At 40.9% G+C, this 19,961-nt stretch overlaps 1 protein-coding gene across 6 annotated transcripts in view; it reads right to left on the bottom strand.

Annotated features, from left to right (window-relative positions):
* The window catches only part of LOC129110611 (receptor-type tyrosine-protein phosphatase mu-like), a 153,169-nt gene that overhangs the window by 69,889 nt on the left and 63,319 nt on the right, over window positions 1-19,961 (bottom strand). For all 6 annotated transcript variants that reach the window (XM_054622746.1, XM_054622762.1, XM_054622754.1 and 3 more), the window contains exons 8-9: window positions 5,508-5,816; window positions 4,183-4,292 (exon numbers count right to left, since the gene is read on the bottom strand). In XM_054622746.1, the coding sequence (XP_054478721.1) occupies window positions 4,183-4,292; window positions 5,508-5,816 (419 nt within the window). The remainder of the gene's footprint in view (window positions 1-4,182; window positions 4,293-5,507; window positions 5,817-19,961) is intronic.

Here is a 19,961-nt window from a genome sequence, read left to right as displayed (position 1 = left end):
ACTAAACTAAGTGGGTGAACTTGGTAAACACTTTATCTGCTTAACATCAGCATGTTAGCATTGTGATTGTTAGCATGTTAGCATGCTGACATTAGCATTTTTACTCAAAGTACCACCTCACAGAGCCACTAGCACGGCTGTGGACTCTTACTGTTGTTAATGGACATCGCTTTGTACAACTATTAATTACAAATGATAAATAATTAGATAAATACTATTGGAACATGTGTAATGCAGTCCAAAACAACAACACAAAAGTTTTAAACTTATTTCTCTATCTCATCTGTACTTCTCAGTAAAGACAAATGCTACAGAGCAATCTTTTAAAAGCCTATATAGTATAGAAAAGAGGTTTCACTGTCGCTTGTAATCTTCAGACTTTATGTCAACTGTCAGGCTTTAAGCTGGCATTTAAAAAATGAGTGAGGCACAACAGGTCTATGGAGAGGAACTGTTTCACTGTTTCAGCCAGTAGATTGCACAGCAAAGCAGAGCTACATATTTTTCAACCACAGCTGATGCAAGCTTGTGGTTTCAAGGAGAAAAGAAATACACTTAATGTATTCCTTCTGCATTAATAAACACAGGGAGCTCTGAAGGGAAGCATTAAGGTGAGTGTTTTTGCTAATATCCATTTTGAATAACTGTAAAGTCCCACTTTAAGAAAATGCCTCTGCTCGTAAAGGAAAAACCTCCATTATAATTCCAATTAAGAAACACAAAAGGAGTTAGGAGTGCTGCATAATTTGTGTCCATCAAGTTTTGAAATGCTTCGAGGCCTTCTCATTTATTCTTTGTCTGTGAAATGAGTCTGTGATGCCAAATCCTATATCATAACATTTCAGGGAGAGGAATTTGAAATGACTTGTCAACACTGGGCACATGGACAGGTTTTTACAATTATAATGGAACTGACGGGAAAAATAATGGAGAATATTTGAGCAAATTAATTTGGGCTTGCTTGGAGCTATTACTCGATCTGATATATTAAGCTTTTTAAATTGCATTGGTTTACATTTTTTTCTTTCTGAGGGAGGAAAATGTTGAATTTATGAAGCATTCATAAAATATACATGCCTGCATAATCTCCAGCACCTTTACTCATACAATAATGAAGAAAGCTGAATAACTGTTGGTGAAAGATGCTGTGTACTCTTTCCTTTTACTCAAACTCTATTTAACAATTTAAGGGAGATTTAACTTTCTTAAAAGGACCTAGACTAAATTAGAAAAATCTAAATTCAAGTGATTTAAAAAACGGTTGCAGATTTAAAAGGGTGTTAAAGAGAAATTGCATTACTTAATAACACTGTTGGTTGACTGAAAATACAATTTATTCTTTAATAATAGTTGCCGTTTCCCTAAAAAGGTGATGTGATGAACAGCTTTTTCAACAGCATCAATATGATAAACAAAACGCTACTTCACATTTAATTTGCGTTGCTAAATATGACTGATGAACAAGGAATATCGGTAAAGTCTGCAGTATACCTTTAAAGAGAAGCTGGCTCATGTCGGTCTGAAAGGCTGCCAATAAAATGGCATCCGCAGATCTTGGTCAAAAAGGAATGGAGCTGAAATCTCTTTGATATCAGGCCTTGTCAGACGTATTTCACTTTGAGTCCTTTGATAATGTCAAATCAAAGCAAGGTCTTGGCTTATATGAAGCAACTTCTGGGGAATACCGACAGAATACATTCTGGTCTATTTTCTTAAAGCAGAAAGCCAGACTTCCTAGGTTTGCCTTATCATATAACCCCATTTAAGCAGGGCGTTATGAATATGAATACTCTTTCTTACTCTATAATAAATCCTGTGATTCTAGCTTATGTTGGGAAATCTATGATGACTGTATATTAATACCAGGAAATTGTCAGTGACTTATTGTTTACTTTAAATAGACAAATAACTGTACTGTTAAGGCTTTCTAGACACCGAGAGAGAAAAGCAATTGCTGCAGCATATGAATATAATGCCTGGAGTGGGTATTTTATAAAGTGAGACACATTTGCCTTGACGTAAATATGAGTGAACCTGACAAAGCAGCAAAGCAAACCTTGCCATTTTGCTCTGAATGCTTTTTCTTGTACCATGAAATTTTAAAAAGATAAACAACTGAAACATGTTGCTCTCAGAGAGATTAAGTGAGCAGTAAACCTACCGTTTTTATAGACATTGTTTTCCTGCACTCTGCCAGCACCTCTAGGTATCATACAGCTATGCACAAGACACAACATGGGACTAGACACACTTGAATGAACACAGCCTTGTTATAATTCTGGGGACTTAAGGACTTTACTGCCTGGATTGAAAAGTCTCGGTGCCGCTAAGCGAGAGTGTATACGACATATTTCATACACCTGATGGCATGGCAATGGATAGAGCAACCGCTACAGCAACACTGATTGCATTGCCTTGACTTTTCAATCTGTTCTCCTTGTATGAGAAACAGCCCCATCAATGATTGCTAACCTAGTCAAAATATCAAGCGAGAGCAAAAGGCGACAGGAGAGAGAATCAACAGACGAGAATCAATCTGTGGGAAAGGCTGGATTACTTCCACCTTAAGCTGGTTAAGATCAATGTGTACATGTATCTTCTGCGTGTGTGTGTGTGTGTGTGTGTGTGTGTGTGTGTGTGTGTGTGTGTGTGTGTGTGTGTGTGTGTGTGTGTGTGTGTGTGTGTGTGTGTGTGTGTGTGTGTGTGTGTGTAGACAGTTTATATTATTCAAGATTCAATGCAGCTCCTGGACAAGGCTGGCAAAGGCTGTATGGAGCCTTATGTCAACATTTGCTTCGTGCTGAAGTGAGGCATGTTTCAGGATTGTGTTTTCTTTAGAGGTCGCCCATGGGTAGAAGGACAGAAGATGACGGCAGATTGCAGTTGATTCTTTCTTAGTAAAACGGGAAAAAACATGTGAGTGCGTGCTTCATAAAGGTGGCTGAAGAAAGATGACTTTATTGAGAAGACCCTGTCTTGAGTGAACCTCACAACTGGATTCTGGTTTTCCATAAATATAACTTTAAGCTAATGTGATCAGTCCAATTAAAGCCTGGTTCAAACAGTCAAGATGACTGCACTTTATTTACTTTAAAACGCAGGCCTGTGACATCAAGTAAAGATTACAGACACATTAAGAAGGTATTGAAAAAATCCAATTGTAGTGACTATGGCCAACAAGCTGCAAATATTCAGCATTCATTAATATACAGTGACGAAAGATAAGAGTCTACAGCCCCGCTAGTGTCTCTGTGAGGCTCAACATAGAGCTAAATGCTAAAGTCAGCATGCTAACAAGCAGGTATAATGCTTATCAGGTACACCATCTTAGTTTAGCAGTCTGATGGGAATGTGATTAGTATTTGGTCCACCAAACTAGTGGACAGTATTTGACCTGATGATGGTGATGGAGGAAAAACAAGGGGAGGACCAAAGTTCAATACAATTTATCTTATTTGTGCTAGAGGAAAAGTCAGGGAATTAATAATATAATTAAAATATTGTCCGTACCAAATTTTGTGCCTATCCATTTAGTAGATGTTTAGATAATTCAGTCTGGATTAAAGCGACATTACCGTTCTATAGCCTGCTAGCACTGCTTTAATATTACAGCAAAAACAGAGGGAAGCTTGATCTATTTCAGACAAGTTGCCAGTATTTTAAGCAGAAACATAATAATAGTTATAATAATGGCATTATAACTGATTTACCCCATCCTGCTGATTTCTGCTTTCAGCTCAGTTTGCGCCCCTTACACAGTAATCTTGTCAAGTTGGGTTCAAGTCCAGAAAATAAATTTGTATTTTTAACCTTTATCAGGAGTGCTAAAAGTTAGTTAACATGTGTAAAAAAGGAACGTGAAATAAAACATAAAAAGGAACCTACCAAAGTAATGTATTTGTATAGCAAGATAGAAACACAGTACCCCATTGTTGAGAGGATATCAACAAACTAGCAGATGCACACAAGCTCTAGTCAAAGAAAAGTAAATGTGATTTTAAAAAAAGAAATTGTTCTCTCGCAGCTCTGTAAAATCATGCCCATCTCTGTTGCGGAAAAAAGCTGATGCAAAAAAAAACACGATCCACAGAGAGAAAAAACTGCTTAATATTGGAAGTCTGTTTCCTACTCTAAGGGGTGTTTAATTTCCCTCACATTTTGGTAACCCTGGTGTAAGTGTACCTCAAACTGAGTGATGATCCCGTAGGTCTGCGCTGGTTCTCTCCACTTCAGGATGATCTTCTGCTCATAGGCACTGCCCTGAATGGACTCCAGAGGAACCGCCCCTGGCACTGTGGGAAATTATCACAGACACATTTCTCAAAACTGGTGGCAAAGTGGTATTTTTCAAGGTAGAAATAAATGTATAAAAAGCATACACAGTAGGATTTCTTATTGATATTTTTGCCATCTTCTGTGCATGTTAATCAAGATAAAATGTTGACAATAAGAGCTGGATGAAAGCAGTTCCTGCTTTGCAGCCTAAGTCGTTTCTGTTATGATTTACCGAGCACCTCCTGCTGATGCGCATAAAACAATCAATAAAAGAGCTCTTCAAGGACCCTACAGTACACAAATGGCCATGAGCCAAAGTCAAACACCTTAGTAGGAATGTGTAAGATTATTTAAAGTCATTGTAACACACAACACACTGCCCGACACGTTTTACAGCAAACCTGATCACTTTACGCTGAGATAAAAATGTGCTGCAAACAAAGATGAACTTGTTACCCCAAGGGAATAGTGTGAGTCTTAATCGTTCCGCAATGTTTACTTGCACTCAAATACTGCTAAAGAGATCTGGTCCTTTAACCCCTCATGTGAATAGCTTTCATTCTTTAAGCGAAACAGAAGGATGTGGAAATTTCTTTTTTCCCCCCCAAGATTTATCTTCAAGAAATCAACTACTGCTACACCCTGTCTGTAAACTTGTTCCCGTGAGACTCTAAACACACAGATCCACAGACACACAGAAGTCAGATAGTGAGAAACAGTTGCCACTTTCAAGTTTCCAACCACAGATATCTGAGCCAGACATGACAAGACTCTCTTTTCGTCAGCTGAGCCTGTTTATTATCTGGCGGCCGGGGTTCCTTGAGACTTTTTTAGAGTTCTTTTCCTGTGTCTGCTGAGGCAACATGGTAGATCTTTCATCTTTGAAGGAGGTGAAACAACCGTATGACACAGAATGAGCTCTCCTGAAAAAAACATGTTGGAGAATCCCAAAGTTGTCCTTGATGCAAGCTATTTGTGACCAGATGAGAATGATCAACCAATCCTGAAGTTGAAACAACTTTAATAATAAAAGCTTAGGTCTTTCTGCTGTTGGAGAGCAGACATGCGTATATATCCTCTACATAAACTAGCTGGCAAGATAAGGTAATAGATAGAATTTTATGATTAAAAAAACAAGTCGTTTTATTTCAGTTGTTTGAATGTTGTGTTTTGTTTCACCTTGTGTCATTCTTCCCAGACCTGGACAGGAAGTAACCTTGAATTACACCTACCATCCTCATCAGTCTGAACCTCCATCTCCCTGCTCTCCTTGACCCCCTCTGGATTGCGTAGCACCAGCTTGACACTGAGGTTGGTGAATGGCGTCAAGTTGTGGATGGTATGCTGAGGGTCACGGCTCTGAGTGTCGTAGCACACTTCTTCGCGGGTCTCCTCCTTGCCAGCCACCCTGGACCGGTACTGGACGGTCAGGTTGTAGCTGTAGCAGCGGGTCACATTGTAGCCCAGAGGCTCCCAGCGCACCGTCACCTGTTTGGACTGGATGTCCACCACTTCGAGCTTTTGTGGGCCGTGCATGGGCTCTGGCAGGGTGGAGAGAGAGAGAGAGAGAGAGAGAGAGAGAGAGAGAGAGAGAGAGAGAGAGAGAGAGAGAGAGAGAGAGAGAGAGAGAGAGAGAGAGAGAGAGAGAGAGAGAGAGAGAGAGAGAGAGAGAGAGAGAGAGAGAGAGAGAGAGAGAAGTGTGAGCATACATCAAGATAATCAATTAGGCTATGAAATGGCAGATAGTGCAAGATAGTTTCAATAAAATCAAGGAAATTAGGGAGGTCTATGCCGGGGCACAGAGAAAGGCGGTGTTCCTTTGAGTCAAAGAAAGACCTACTACTGCATTTTTCATAACACTTGAGACCAGGGCAATAGTTCTTTTTTTTTTTTTTTTTTTTTTAATATTGAAATAAAAATTTCTTCCGTTTGGAGTTCATATTCCCTGAAAATATTTGAAACTTTCAAAGCCACAGCCTGATACTGAGCGTTGCCACATCCCATCACCGTTGCTAACTCGGTCTCACTGCAGCTGCATTCACCAAGACACCACAGGTCTGTTGGTGGAATCCCCTCAGCAGGCGGTGTATCATCCCTTCAGAGCGTGCCGTTCCTCTGCTTCTTCTACCTCGTCCTCTGCCTTTTCCCTCTCTCTTTTCCATCTCGCCCAGTGGCGGTCAGCTATTAGCGCCATACTGATACAGAGTCAGCCAGCCTGCCAATCCAGGCAGGACACAACCCCCGCTACCATCCTATCACCTCTAATCACATATACGCAGTTCGCCTTTACTTTCACCATTTTCTCCTCTCTTTCTTTCTGTCCTTCCATCTCCTCTCCCTGCACCTCTTTTCTCTCCATTCCCTTCTCCATTTCCCCTCTTTTTCTGTGGCTCCCACATTTTCTATTTCCCGCTCTCTCTTTCTCCTCATCTCTTCTCTCTGCTTCACCCGTCTATTTTCCCTCCCTCTCCCTCTCTCAATCTCCTACCTATGGGAGGAAAGCAGCCCAAGCACAAGGTAATGGGATCAATTTCCATTCCAGGTTAAATTCGCAGTCCATTTCTCTGGAACTTAACACTTTACCACCTATTAGGAAGAGCCAGGGCTCAATTTCCCCGTTCCCCAGGAGACACAGTCCAGCAATTCAGAGGCAGCCACGGCAGCCATGTTTAACATTCTGGAGGTGCATGGGGGGAGACTGGACTGGAGCTCCAACATGCTGTTCATTTCTACAGGCTGTACAAAGGACAGGACAAACAAGCAAGAATCTATATGAACAACACAGCTGGCATCCTTTGTATGTGATGCCCACCTATATTTATGAGACAGCCTACAGAAAGATAATGTCCGACAACTGTTTTTGTCGAGAATCCTTTAGAAAATGCACAAGAATGATTAACAAAGAGAATAAGTTATGTGTAGGGCTACTGATAAAAGCTAGAATTTATGTTTTTCAGGAACTTAGGTCATGGCAAAAATAGATACGAAAAAAGGATATACGAGTGGGAAAGGATAATGCAAGAAGAAAAACAGTGAGAGAATTAAAGGCCACCTGTTTGTTGAATGAAGAATGCAACACTTTGAGACAAATGAACGGATGGGATCTCTCCTCTGCTTTCATAGCGTAGATGAAATAGCATTAGAAGGGCTACAAGGAGGCCGAGGGAGAGTTGTTGAAGACAGATGGGGAAAGGGATATCAATGTGCAGCAAACAGCACATCAAGCATACACGAAGGGCAACAAATGATAAAAGTATGTCAGGAAAAAATGAAAAAAACAAAACATCTCTCCAAAAGGAAAAGAATAGTATTAAGCTTTCCCTTTAAGAAACATGGATCACTATTGATCTACACAGAGTGAAACAAACCACTAAAATCTTTTATTAGCTTTTTTAAAACAATTTAAACAATAGCTGAAAAAGAAAATTTGAATTTGACTAGCAGAGAGTGCATTATAGCTTGAACATAAGTGCTTAATGTTCTTTGAGAAAGCTTTCTGCAGTGCTGTGTAGGAGTATTCCTTTGAATATGTGTCATCTTTGTTAAAGGGTCCTCTAGCAGAATTGACCTCCACTGGTTGTTAAAATTTTAAAGAAAGATTGGTATGTAAGACATCTACCTTCAAAGGGATCTGCAACTATTCAGCACAAGTGCTAACAGACAATACGTGAGGCAACTCCACTGGGGGAGGAATGTAATAATTCACAAAGAGATCTGCCATTTTAAACTATTGTAATAAAACTAAATAAAAAGAGGTTCTGACACAGAACTAGGGAGGAATTGGCAATGGAAAACAGGCCTCTTCCAATAAGTTGCAATGTTGGGAAAGCCAAACCTCAAAAATAGGAAGTTTAAACCTCTTTATTTGCGGAACTATCTGTTGGCCGCACTCTGTAGGCAACGGTTACACTAAAAGCACAGAGAATTGCAGGGTGGCCAGGCACAGAAATCAAATTAAACCAGACGCTCTCAAAGTGACAAATGCACCAAAGTGTGAATCTCAAGCAGACGTGCACGAGCGGCTGGGAGGAAGTCTCATTTCTAAAGCGTTCAAGGAGAATGTCACACTTCCATCTTTGTGGAACATCATGGATGATATACACCAGAGCCTAATGCTGGCCAATGGAGAGATGCCAACAAGAATGGGAATAACATTCATACATATATTATTAAAACAATAATATATCAAGTAAAATATACATTTAAATGTCTCTTTTTGGCACTAGTGCTGGGGAGATATTTTTGCTAATGCACCAACAGTAATACTGAAGGTACATAAAGGAATATTGGCCATTTAGTAGTCAGCACTTAAGACTATTCTATAGCCTATCCCTGGAGTTTTGTTGAGAAAAGGCTAATTGTTTGATACCCCTATGGCTCCCTGTGGTGCAAATACCAGCTGTCTGAGGGAGGCAATAAAATGTGAGGATCTGTGGCGGACGCCCAATCCCATTCTTGTGCCCCGTGACTCAAAATGACATCATCTGTTTTGATGAACAACAAGGTGCCTCATCCATATCAGAGCCTAGTCATGGCTGACTTTGAAGAAAGAGGAAAGAGAAACAGAAAAAAACAAAAAAAAAAACACCCTTAACCCTCCTTCCCCCACTTAAATCAGAAGGAACTCAAATGAACGGGTCGCGCTGAATGGCTGATATCCCTTATAAATCCTTTGGTGCATAGATGGGAGGCTCTGCAGCCATTTTGAAATAGGCCCATAGGCCCATGAATGACAGCTGATGAGATGAGCCTATTATCCCGGTCTAGTGTGACAGCTAGTTTCGTTTTATTGACCGAGCAGTAAGAGGCTCAGAATCAAAAGGCACAAGTACAGACACAACAAGGAATAACAAGGCTATCTCTTGAAATCCATACTATTTCTTTTTTTTTTTTTTTTACAATTCTCACAAACTATCACACACTGAGGGCAACATTGGGGTGAAAGTACTAAAAAATATGACTCTAATATCTTTCCAGCAGGGCATATATTTCTAGTGGAATAGAGTTATAATAATGGCTATGAAAGCATCCCCTCGGAGCAGGGAAATTACCGAGGTCTATCTTATGCGAGGGCACACAGAATGAGATACAGTGAGAGCCAGATTGGTATTCCAAGCGGTGGACAAATTATCACCTGCCCCACACTCGCCGATGTAATTGAATAATTTGAATCTGACATTTACATAGAACTATTAGTGTGACATTTAAATAATGTTTTTAGAAATGATCAGCACGTTATTGCCTCTTGTTAATTTCGAATGGGCCCTGCATACATGCTACCACAGCTGAAATGATAACATGACCCCCCCCCCAAAAAAAAAAAAAAAAAATGAAACAAAAAAACAACAAATAACCGCATGTTGCAGCCGGCTGTCCTAGAGGGGGCCTCAAATGGTGCACTTAGCCCCTGGGTAGAGCGAGACATTAGTCCTGGATGAAAGGAAACAAATTGGGCATGTCCGGAGCACAGCCACTTTACCGCGAGACAAGTGTGTGTTTGTGTGTGTGTGTATGTGTGTGAGGACAATGTGTGTTTTCTAGCATGTTAACGGTCTTATGTGATTAAAGTGAGTGTCCATACGCGTGCACAGCAGCGCAGATCTGGTTCCTCAGCATCTTACCGGCTAAATATACAGAAGAACGATTTACTTATCAGATCTTCCTCAGGCTTTTCAGCGTACGAGTCATTCAGAAACCCCAGATCTTTATCAGATCCACATCGATTAAGAGCAGAAAAGCCTGGTGCTGGCGTGCACTTCCATCTCCCAGCTCAGCAAACACAACTGGGATGGGGGAAGAAAGGACTACTTCTCCGATGATTAGAAACCACCGTCAAGTCAATGCGGGCTCCTGAGCCCCGGTGCTGTCTCATCAGGATGAAACGGTTGCTCGGGTTGAGGAGGAGGAGGAGGAGGAGTTGGGAGCTTTGCTGTTTTTTGAGATGGAAGAAGAGAAATGCATCGACTCTCACAGGATGGCATGTAGACTGTCGAATTCCTTGCTGGAGAAAAAGCTTGCCGGGGCTCGCCAGACGCAGGTGCCTTCATTTTAGACAGTACCCAAAACAACATGACAACGGCGAAGATTAAATTCTCGTCGGAGGGCTGTTTTCATGTGAAGTGTTCCATTCTAGGCAGCGAGGCCTGCTATTGCCGTCACTTATCTCTCCATTGCTGTGTGTTATTCACTCTGTTCTGTTTGAGCTGGGCGGGCTCGGAGGCGAGCACATTTGTTTGCCTCTTTCTATTACATCTCAGTGATAGCACTGAGGCCATTGAGGTAATGACATGGGTTTTACACTTAGGAAATCATTTTCATATCCCGCAGAAGCGAGCCGTAATGATAGCTTTTGATAACCGACAATCAAAGCTCCATCACCCTCCTAGAGTGCTCCTCTATGCAATCCTCTGGAGGAAGAGAAAGGGGGAGGGAGGGGGTTAAGAGGGAGGGATGGAGGGGGGGGGAATTGGAGAAAATGGAGCTAAGACAGAGGAAGGGGGGTTGAAGCGCCAAGGTTTTTGTTCATCAAATGCAACAAGTGAAGCCAGGCCTTGGGGTTGACGCGTGTACACATGTTATAATTGATAGCATTTTAAAAGGCACTGTACATGGACCTCTTGTGTTCTAATGTCACCCTACACACCCATTACAGAGTCAGAGACAAATGCCCACACGCTCAGGACACACACACACACACACAGACACATTCTGCCCATACACCTTGGAGGCGTGGATAATCACAAGGATTTATTGAATGGTGGTGGTCCCTCCTCACTCTATCAAGTCCTTCTTTATAGGCCTCATGATAAATGAGACTGCCATGATGGGTGAGGATGAGGGGCGGAAAGGGCCTACAAGGTGCTGGATCGAATTGAAACCACAGAATGAGCCCCGGTGCTGGGCCGGGGCTCTGCTTCCACCTTGTCTGATGAACCCCCTGAAGCTGCAGGGGTGGAGATGAATGGTCGAACGCCTTCCTTCTTACAGCACTGAACAGGAAGGGAGAGCGAAAAAACACGAGATGAAAAGTAAGATAGACCTTCCCAGCACAGGAGGATGATGCACGACATAACTCAAGACTGTCAAGGCATACCTCGACGGTGCTCGTCTTTGTTCATGATCGACCTTACTGTATGCTGCACTAAAAAAAACCAACAAGCTCAACTATTAGCTATCAATAGGTCATTTTTGCTTCACTCCTCTCCTTATAGCCTGATTTGTTTGACTGCTAAAAATGAACTTTTTGTCAAATCTGCGCTAAGGAAAGTCATTTTACAAAAGCTACGACAAGTTTATCTATTCACCTTAGCCTCGGATTTACAGACAACAATCAACTACATTATGTTTGATACCGGAGACATTTTTTGATTGGATGATGGGGAGACAAGATCAAAAGATAGGAGGAGTGCCTTTCTTGCTTGATCTCTAAACAGGTACCTGTATGGTTATCCTCACTGGACATCAGGGAAATGTTTGTTACTGGAGAGAGTAGGTTCCCCAGCTTCCAGTAGTATATATGTACAATGCAAGTGTTTCCATTACTGCTTAATGACAGTGGGAATGAGGGTGCATTTTTTATGCAGACTTAGGGGTTAAAAACCCATAAAAAGCAGTAGATACTGCCGCTCACACGTCTATTGCTTCCACTGATAATCCATATATACACTGTATGTTTGCATGGAATCGGTTATTTCATGAATAATAATGGTTTCTTACTCCCATCATGTTTTGCATCATACTGGTAAAAGTGCAGCAGTTCAAAGCCCACTAAAGCTAAAAGGGGTTCTCCAGTTAATTCATCATGACGGCAGCAGTTAGGGTGGAGATGGAGTAAGTACTGAGCTGCCGAGTACAACAGTGAAGCACTTGCCATTGGTAAAGACCTTTTCTACAAGAAGCAAAAAAAACTACTTTTGCTTTGCTTCAAATACCAAGTCATAAAAAGTCGCACTTGTCGATTGCAGTATCGACACATTTGATTAAAAAAAGAAACTGGAAATGGAATATATCACTCAATAAGTAACAAGGTATTACTTGTCAGTGGGAAGTCTTTTCTATCACTGACCATTTAGAGGTATTAAAAGAACAAACCTAGCAAGTGTGGCACAGGGGCAAAAGGTGAGTCCACCGACCGGATGAAAACAAATGGACAGCCAGTTGATGGGAAGAGCAGAGGCAGCGGAGGTGGAACTGGTTAAATCAATCTTTCATTTCGCTTCCACCAATATGCTGTGCGGTGATTGGGGTCAGAGTGACAGGCAGGAATGACCCCCCTCTTCCCCCATCTGTCTTAACACACACACACACACACACACGCACGCACACGCACGCACACACGCACACACACACACGCCCACATGCCCACACACTCATCTCTACTGTCAGACCAGGCTTTGTCTTTTGTGTTCCGGTTCCTGCGGGAAAAACGCCTGTGGTTAGGGTTTACACATAGGAAGAACACAAGCCCCTCATTTACCGATGGGCATGCAATCTCTACAGGAGCGGTGGGAGGATACCAAGGTGATTCTTCAACTTCAACACTCCCAAGATGGCCCGTTTGGCATTGTCATTTGTCGCCCAAAAACCTGCATGTGTCGCACTCAACTCAGGGTGTTACCCAGAGTGTAAATCAAAGTGAAGCGCTTGACTTTGTGAAATGGTTGCTGCGTTTTTCTGAGCCACCTACTTAGGAGATATATGGGTTCTAAGATCTAGCTATCTAGGTGGGGGAATACAGGATATAAATCGCAGCCTCCCTGACATTCCTGTCTTTTAGTTGAGGAGGAGACGCACAAATGTTCTTGAGTTAGAGTTATACAACCAGACTGAATGAGTGCTTCCTGGACGCCTAGCAAGGGGAATGGGACATCTATAATTCAGCAAAAGGATGGAGAAAATATGTGACAAAAATTACAGCAGATAGACCATGAATAATTAAACACAAGGAATAGAAACATTTAAAGACCTTGAGAGCCGTTTCAGTTCAAATTTAAAAACAGCAGAAAAAAAAGGATCTTGCCAAGCCTGACTAAACTACAGCTATTTATCATTCTCTTGAGGCTTTAGAGCTGAGGTTACAAACAATCTCAATGATAATTGTTTACGAGGAGCTGAAGAGGCAGCTCCGGAGTTAGAAGAGACTACGTTTAGGTGGATGTCACCAGAGTATCATTTGTGCACATCTGTTCTCAGAGTCTCAATTCTTTGGTGTGTGGGGAATAGATAGATGGAGATGAGGGAAACAATAATAATGAAACAGCTATAAATGCAGAGTCTCTCTCACTGTCTGTCTCGCTCCCTTCCAGCATCAGTTGTTTGAAGACTTGTCCTTGAGAAGAATACAATTTGCCTTTTGCAGAGCCAATATCATGGAACACAATTCGTCATTCTACTTCCGACCGCCTGTGATAAAAAGACTATTGGGGCCCTCCTATAACCTTCCTGCACACCAAAAACTCAATCTACCCTGTTTTCTCTGACTGACAAAAGAACACAAATTCAATGGGCCTCAAACCAAGGCTTTTCATTCACCTTGCGACATTATATAAATCCTATAGGTCACATGACAGGCAGCTATTGTGGGTGAAAAACCAGACCAATGTTATCTGAGATGGCTTTCTATTCATGCCTTAGGGCCACAATGGTGTTAATTAGACTCATCAAACCTAGCAAACATTTTTCTTTTAGACCCGCAAAGACAGATCTGCTCAATCTCAGCCGTAAGAAAAACAGAACCATCATAAAGGGTTAGACCTCACTGAGGCCAATCCTTCTGTAGAAATGCACAAAGCTATAAAGAGATGGAATAGTAGATTTAGCTGGCAGATCGTTGTACCTTTGTTGATAAAATATTAGGCCTTGGTTAGACAAAACTGGCAAAGCAAAATATACGGAAATAATGTAAGGTGATGGAGCAAACCTGGTTAGCAGGCTAACAATAGAGCAGCTTTAAAACTACATAGCTTTCTTGCAAACAGTAAATATTGTCAACTCACATCTTTGTCCTTGGACTTATAGTGACAGCTATGAAACATCCTCCTCTGCTTCTTTTATTCTTGCAGTTTCAGGATATATAAACACGAGGATATAAACAATAAATTCTTCCTGTCACACCGTTGCTTTCACAATGGCCGGTATAAAACAGGTGAAATGTGATCAGTGAATTTGCCAGAACTTGTGGTAAAATGGATTCTTGATAACTTAAGAATACGGTTTTCAATCATTTGACAACAATGGCTGAAAAATATAATTACATTAACCTAACATTATTTTTTTTTACTTTTTAAGGTTTAAAAGTGAAGATTGGGAAATAAATGGTAGATTTTTCATTCAAAGGAATCAACAGTTGTAACTTTACAGCTTATATGATTCCATCATGCCCGCCATGCTTATATAACAGGGTGTGTTATTCATAAACTTCTATACTGATGGTCTTCCTCAGACAGGATTTCTATGGATAATACCGGTGGGTCGGCACAGGGCCGCTTTCATAATTTAGGCAAAGTATTTCATTTTATTTGAATAACCTCCTCACGGTATGCTGCACTAAGATTGTACTGCTCACACCTTATGTAGTTGAACCCATCAAGGTATGCATTATACTAAGTGACACAATGTTCAGAAGAATGGTTTAAAGGATCATTCTAGCCATGGTGAATATTACACGTTTTTCCAAAGCTACCCTCTCTAACATTTGCCTAAATAATAAAACAGCCAACAATTGATCGATCTGGTTTGTATGTCTACATGAAGAACAGAATTTCCTTAACAAGTACCTTATTTTACAGGTGCTATAGACTGAATTCAGAGCATATATAGTGCCTCCACATGGCTTTCAAAACGGACAAGTCCTATCTGAGGGGGAACCAGAGGGGGTGCTACACTTCCGGAAGGACAACATGGTTCGGGATCGTGTCATTAGCTGCAACTGCTGTATGGGTGCAGTGCGTCGGCCATTAGGCAGCCAGTACAGCACAACGAAGAGACTAAACCTTATGAGATGATACAACCAATGTAGTATGTTAAAAATGGTGTCAAGTGGCGTGCAAGCAAAGATTAGGTCTAAGAGTTTTACAAGAGTTGGTCATGTTCGCATTGTAGAGATTTTTTTACTTCAACTGGAAGCTCTCTGCTTAAACATTTTTAATAAAGTTTCTTATGCACATACAAACATAGAGCTCCTTTTATCCACCCTAAATTATGTATACATTTCACAGACACAAAAACTTTTGTTGCATATGCAATGAGAGCTTTCTGAATGCAAGGGTGTATTTAACAAGCTATACTTGACTAAAAATGACCTTTCATGACGTTTAATAAATGCTTTGCTTGGGAAAGCCAATCAAAACTTTGTTAAGACACACATCCCCGGGAAAACCTCAATAGACCACGTGTACAGTCGAAAATTTGATATTAATGGGGAAAATTAACATGATTTTCTGAATACATTTTTCATAATTGGAAGGAGCATGCTGGAAAATCAGCATAACATCCGCACTTGTCCGTCAAGTTTTTATGTCCCAGCACCAATGTCACTGAGACAAATGATTGTATTTGGCAAATAAAGTGATTCTACTACTGCTACAATTTCATGTTGCCAGACACTGGCGTCAGTCTTATTTGCACCACAGCAGAACCGGTCTTTCACAAATTAACCAGGAGGCTAAATGCAAATAACCAACCTTGGTGTGGGTGAACATAATTGCGCAGCTCCTCCCTACTCTCCACTGTTATAAACGAGTGTTAAAGCAAGAGCTGATCCCTGATTAATGCTCATTCCCCTGTGCGTAATGGCCCTCAGTGCAACAGAATGGCAAAGTAAAAACAAACAGATGAGACTACTCCCACGTGGTACCGGAGCGCAGATGGAGAGAACTTATAGACGGAGATGTGGACTTGGCAGAGGCTGGAGTCTGAGCAGGTGTTTGGACTCAGCATTGACATCATGTACTGCCATTTTTTTAAAAGGAGAGAGCCAGGGGGACAGAAGAGGCCAAAGGGTGGAGATGAGGCACATAGGACAGACAGTTTTTCTTCCAATGGAAAAATAGTATGAAATTTGCTTTGCTGCATTACAAAGATACTCCGGCTTAATCATCTTCAAATGGCTTAAAATAATTGAGTTGATTTATTTAGACATTGTTAAATATATCAAAAGCAACTCTCTTAGGTGTGTTGAATACACAAATTTGGAGAAATAAAATGTCCCAAATGTTAGCTTCTAAAGATGGCGTGAATCCATGTTCAACATGTGTTTGATACCTATGGAGGTAGAACACTTTTCCACACAGATCCAGACGTACAACTCAGACTGCAAAGTAGTAGTTGTTTAAGGCTTGCTTATCTGCCACCCTAGTGAGGCCTGGAAATGGTTTCTCAGTGTGAGATGGTTTCTCAATAGCGTTGCTGAAATGCAGGGCATCCTGCTGTGATCCTAGGGCACCACCTGATAAAACAGTGTCTACCTTCAAGCAGCACTTACCGAGCGTGGAGAACTCTGAAGTGGTAAACAACTTCATACAGGTACAAATTTCACATAGAGGAGTGCGGTTACCGAATGCTTTTCTCTTTTAGCATTTTGGGTGGTAGGGAATGAGGCAAATAACAAATGTTAACAAGCTGTGAAATTCAACATCGACGGACGAAAGGCATGAGGATAAGCAAAAGCAAAATGTTGTTTGAATTGTTCTGCTAAACCACAAATAACCCCCTCGAGCAATAATAACTGAGCATTGGATAGGACATTCTTTTGATGTTTACTAGGAAAGCAATGGAAGTGCTTCATCGGAAAGAAAACCTTTCATAGCTGCCCCTTTCTTCCTCCTGCTTCTGAACTGGAATGGTGGCGTCATGCATAATACATTCCCTATTGTACAGAAGATTGAATTAAAACATCCTTTGTCATCAGAAACATTGCTCGGTTTGCGAAGTGACCAAGGCATGGCTATGAATAATTATTGGAGGGAGCGTGCTCTAAAGTGGCCGCAGATTTTCATTAGCGCCTCCAGACAGCAGTGCTGGGAGAGGAGAGCGAGTGTCTGGGCTCGCCCGTATCAACAGTGATGTATCACACAGCCCTGTGAGTCTTAACCGTTCAATTAGGAGCTCTGCTGAGGCCCGGCCTGTCGGTGGGAAAGACCAGCAGAGTGCCGGACAAGATCAAGAGCTGCTTCCTCAAACACACTTCCGGAGCCGGGGCCATCAATCTCCCCGACTGTGACCGGCAGGGTGGCCAAAGGGGGCAGGACCCCCTGCAGACACTGGGCCTGGCTCAGAAGGCTGCACAGGTAGGGCCATTCATCCCTATCAGCCAGACTAAAAATGAATAAGCTCATGACCTTCACAGTGGGGAGAGGGGGTTGCACCCTGGGCAGGGAGGGGAGAAAAATCTCATTTTCATCAGCATTTCTCTGGACACCAAACAGCATTAGCCTGAGAAAATGCTGAGGCTAGGTTGGTTTTGTTACCCTGAGTTGGCATCGTAGTACAGCATGGGAATTTAGCTGGTTAATGTTGTGAGAAGGGCAATTTGTACAAGATCATCAGGCCTTCTCGAAGCCTTTATGTACAGTTTGGAGTTTGAATGCCCACAGTATAACAGCAATGTAACGATCCACATTTAAGGTGCCACTCTGCCTCACACATGATATCAATCTGTGTTGCTGATGAATTAAGAAGCGTGCGAGGACTTCGGAATGAGAATCACACTGAATAAACAAGCAGTTATGAAGTTAACCATGTGGCAGGGCAGTTTTCAGCTCTATGTCTGGAGCCAGCCATAAATCATGTCATTTATTGTGACACACAGCTGTTCACAATAGCAAGGGAAGTTAAAAAGAGTTTATCTAAACTTGTTATTAATCACTAGTTCATTGGAATAATCAGTTTTTCGGTAACATGTAATGCTTGAAATTCTAATTGCTCATATGTCAAAAATCTTAATGAAGATCTATAGGTGGAAACTGAAAAAGCAGAGGGCTTTGTCTACTATAGAAAAATAATTACCAAAGTAAAATGGCAATGATATATGTTGGGCAATAGTGAACTGTAGTTATTTGCTTCAAATGCAGAGAGGATTGAGAGGAAACACAATGGAGCTTTACCAACAATGGAGCCATAATGATTATTTATTGTTTGCTGGGGGTGATTTGTAAAAAAAGGAATCTTTTTTAAATGTTTTGTATGTAAAAGTAAGTTGGGGATGGTTTAAACTCAAATACAACAAACCTAGAGCAATAATAATTCAATTATTAAAAACTGCTGGATGAATGAAATGCTTGACCATTTTTTTTCACAGAATATAAATTCCAGTATCTCTTTCTCTATTTTATTCACTTTTGTTTTCTGTTGTGTCACAGAGAGCCTTTGTGTTGAACTGTGCATGGGGCTGACAGTGACAGTGAACCTTGTGTTTTTCAGTTTCACAAATCATTTTGTAATAGATATCAAAAGCTTCAAATACTGCTCTTCCCTGGGCATCACATTTTATGTGTAATTAATGAGCCATTCATGTTCAAGCTAGACCTGAGAGAGGGCTACAACCCCCGTGTTTTGTTGCAAGGTCTGTTCCAGGAGTAATCTGACTGGATTGTCGGCAATAAAACTACAGAGAAACTTATTCCAAGTGAAAAAATATAGACTTGTATGCAATGCCCTGTGTTTCCAAGAATACAAAATAAGCTCCTATTTTGTTATAAGAAGCAGTTTCTACAAATACATTGTGAATCGGCAGTGATACTGCATTTATTACCAATAGACTTGTGCCCTTTGGTGTTTTCAATTTAGGTTTTTAAAGTTCATCTAGCTCAAACATACAGCTTAGACTGTAGGATGTCAATGGCAATGGTTACATGCACACTATTATTCTGACTATATATATATGACATAATCAAGAATTTGATATAGTTCATGAAAACAGTATATTCTGTTTGGATATCCTGAATTAAGAGCTAACGTAGCATAATCTGATTAAGTAATGAGCCCACGTCTCTAATAGGGAGAAAAAAGGCATCTACTTTTAAACATTATTGAAGACTTGGATATCAACAGGTTTTTGGTCATGAGGTGTTTAATTTTAATTAGAGTTTCCGCAGCTGCATGTTAAGGGGAATATTAGGGGGAAATTGATTTTCAGTAGACATGTACACAGCTTGATAGGAATATTGTCTTTTTCAGAATAAGAACAAAAATAAATATTTGGTGTTTGGAAACAAATGAACAGTTCCCTCCATGCTGTCTGCCATGGTACAATTCACTTGACATGGCAACCTTAGCGAGATAGATTTACCTTGAAATCTTTAAATTGTTCAGGTGTCCTTCTTGATTTAATTTGTTTCTAATAATTAATTTACTCTACAATCCTTGCATTTACCTCTGTAAAACAAATAAAGCCAGACTAAACCGTGGAACTTTAGAAATAACGACGCTTTCAATAAGTCAAGAATTTTAGGTTTGACTTAAAAAGACACCTTTCAGCCCCTTTTAGCACATTTCTCATTTGAAAATAAATGGGTGAATTACGTTTCTATGTAGTTCTAGTTCACTTTGAAAGCTCAAGCAAAATCTGTGTGTGTGATACTTAAGATGGTTTTGAAACTGTACTGTATTTATGTTACACAAAATACACGTCTCCATCTCCAACCTTTGCTAAGCCCCCCCCCCTCTGCTACTCCGTCAAGCTTCTGCTA

Source organism: Anoplopoma fimbria, chromosome 3 (genome assembly GCF_027596085.1).
Source record: "Anoplopoma fimbria isolate UVic2021 breed Golden Eagle Sablefish chromosome 3, Afim_UVic_2022, whole genome shotgun sequence".
NCBI lineage: Eukaryota > Metazoa > Chordata > Actinopteri > Perciformes > Anoplopomatidae > Anoplopoma > Anoplopoma fimbria.
This window is presented reverse-complemented; position numbering and strand designations above follow the sequence as displayed.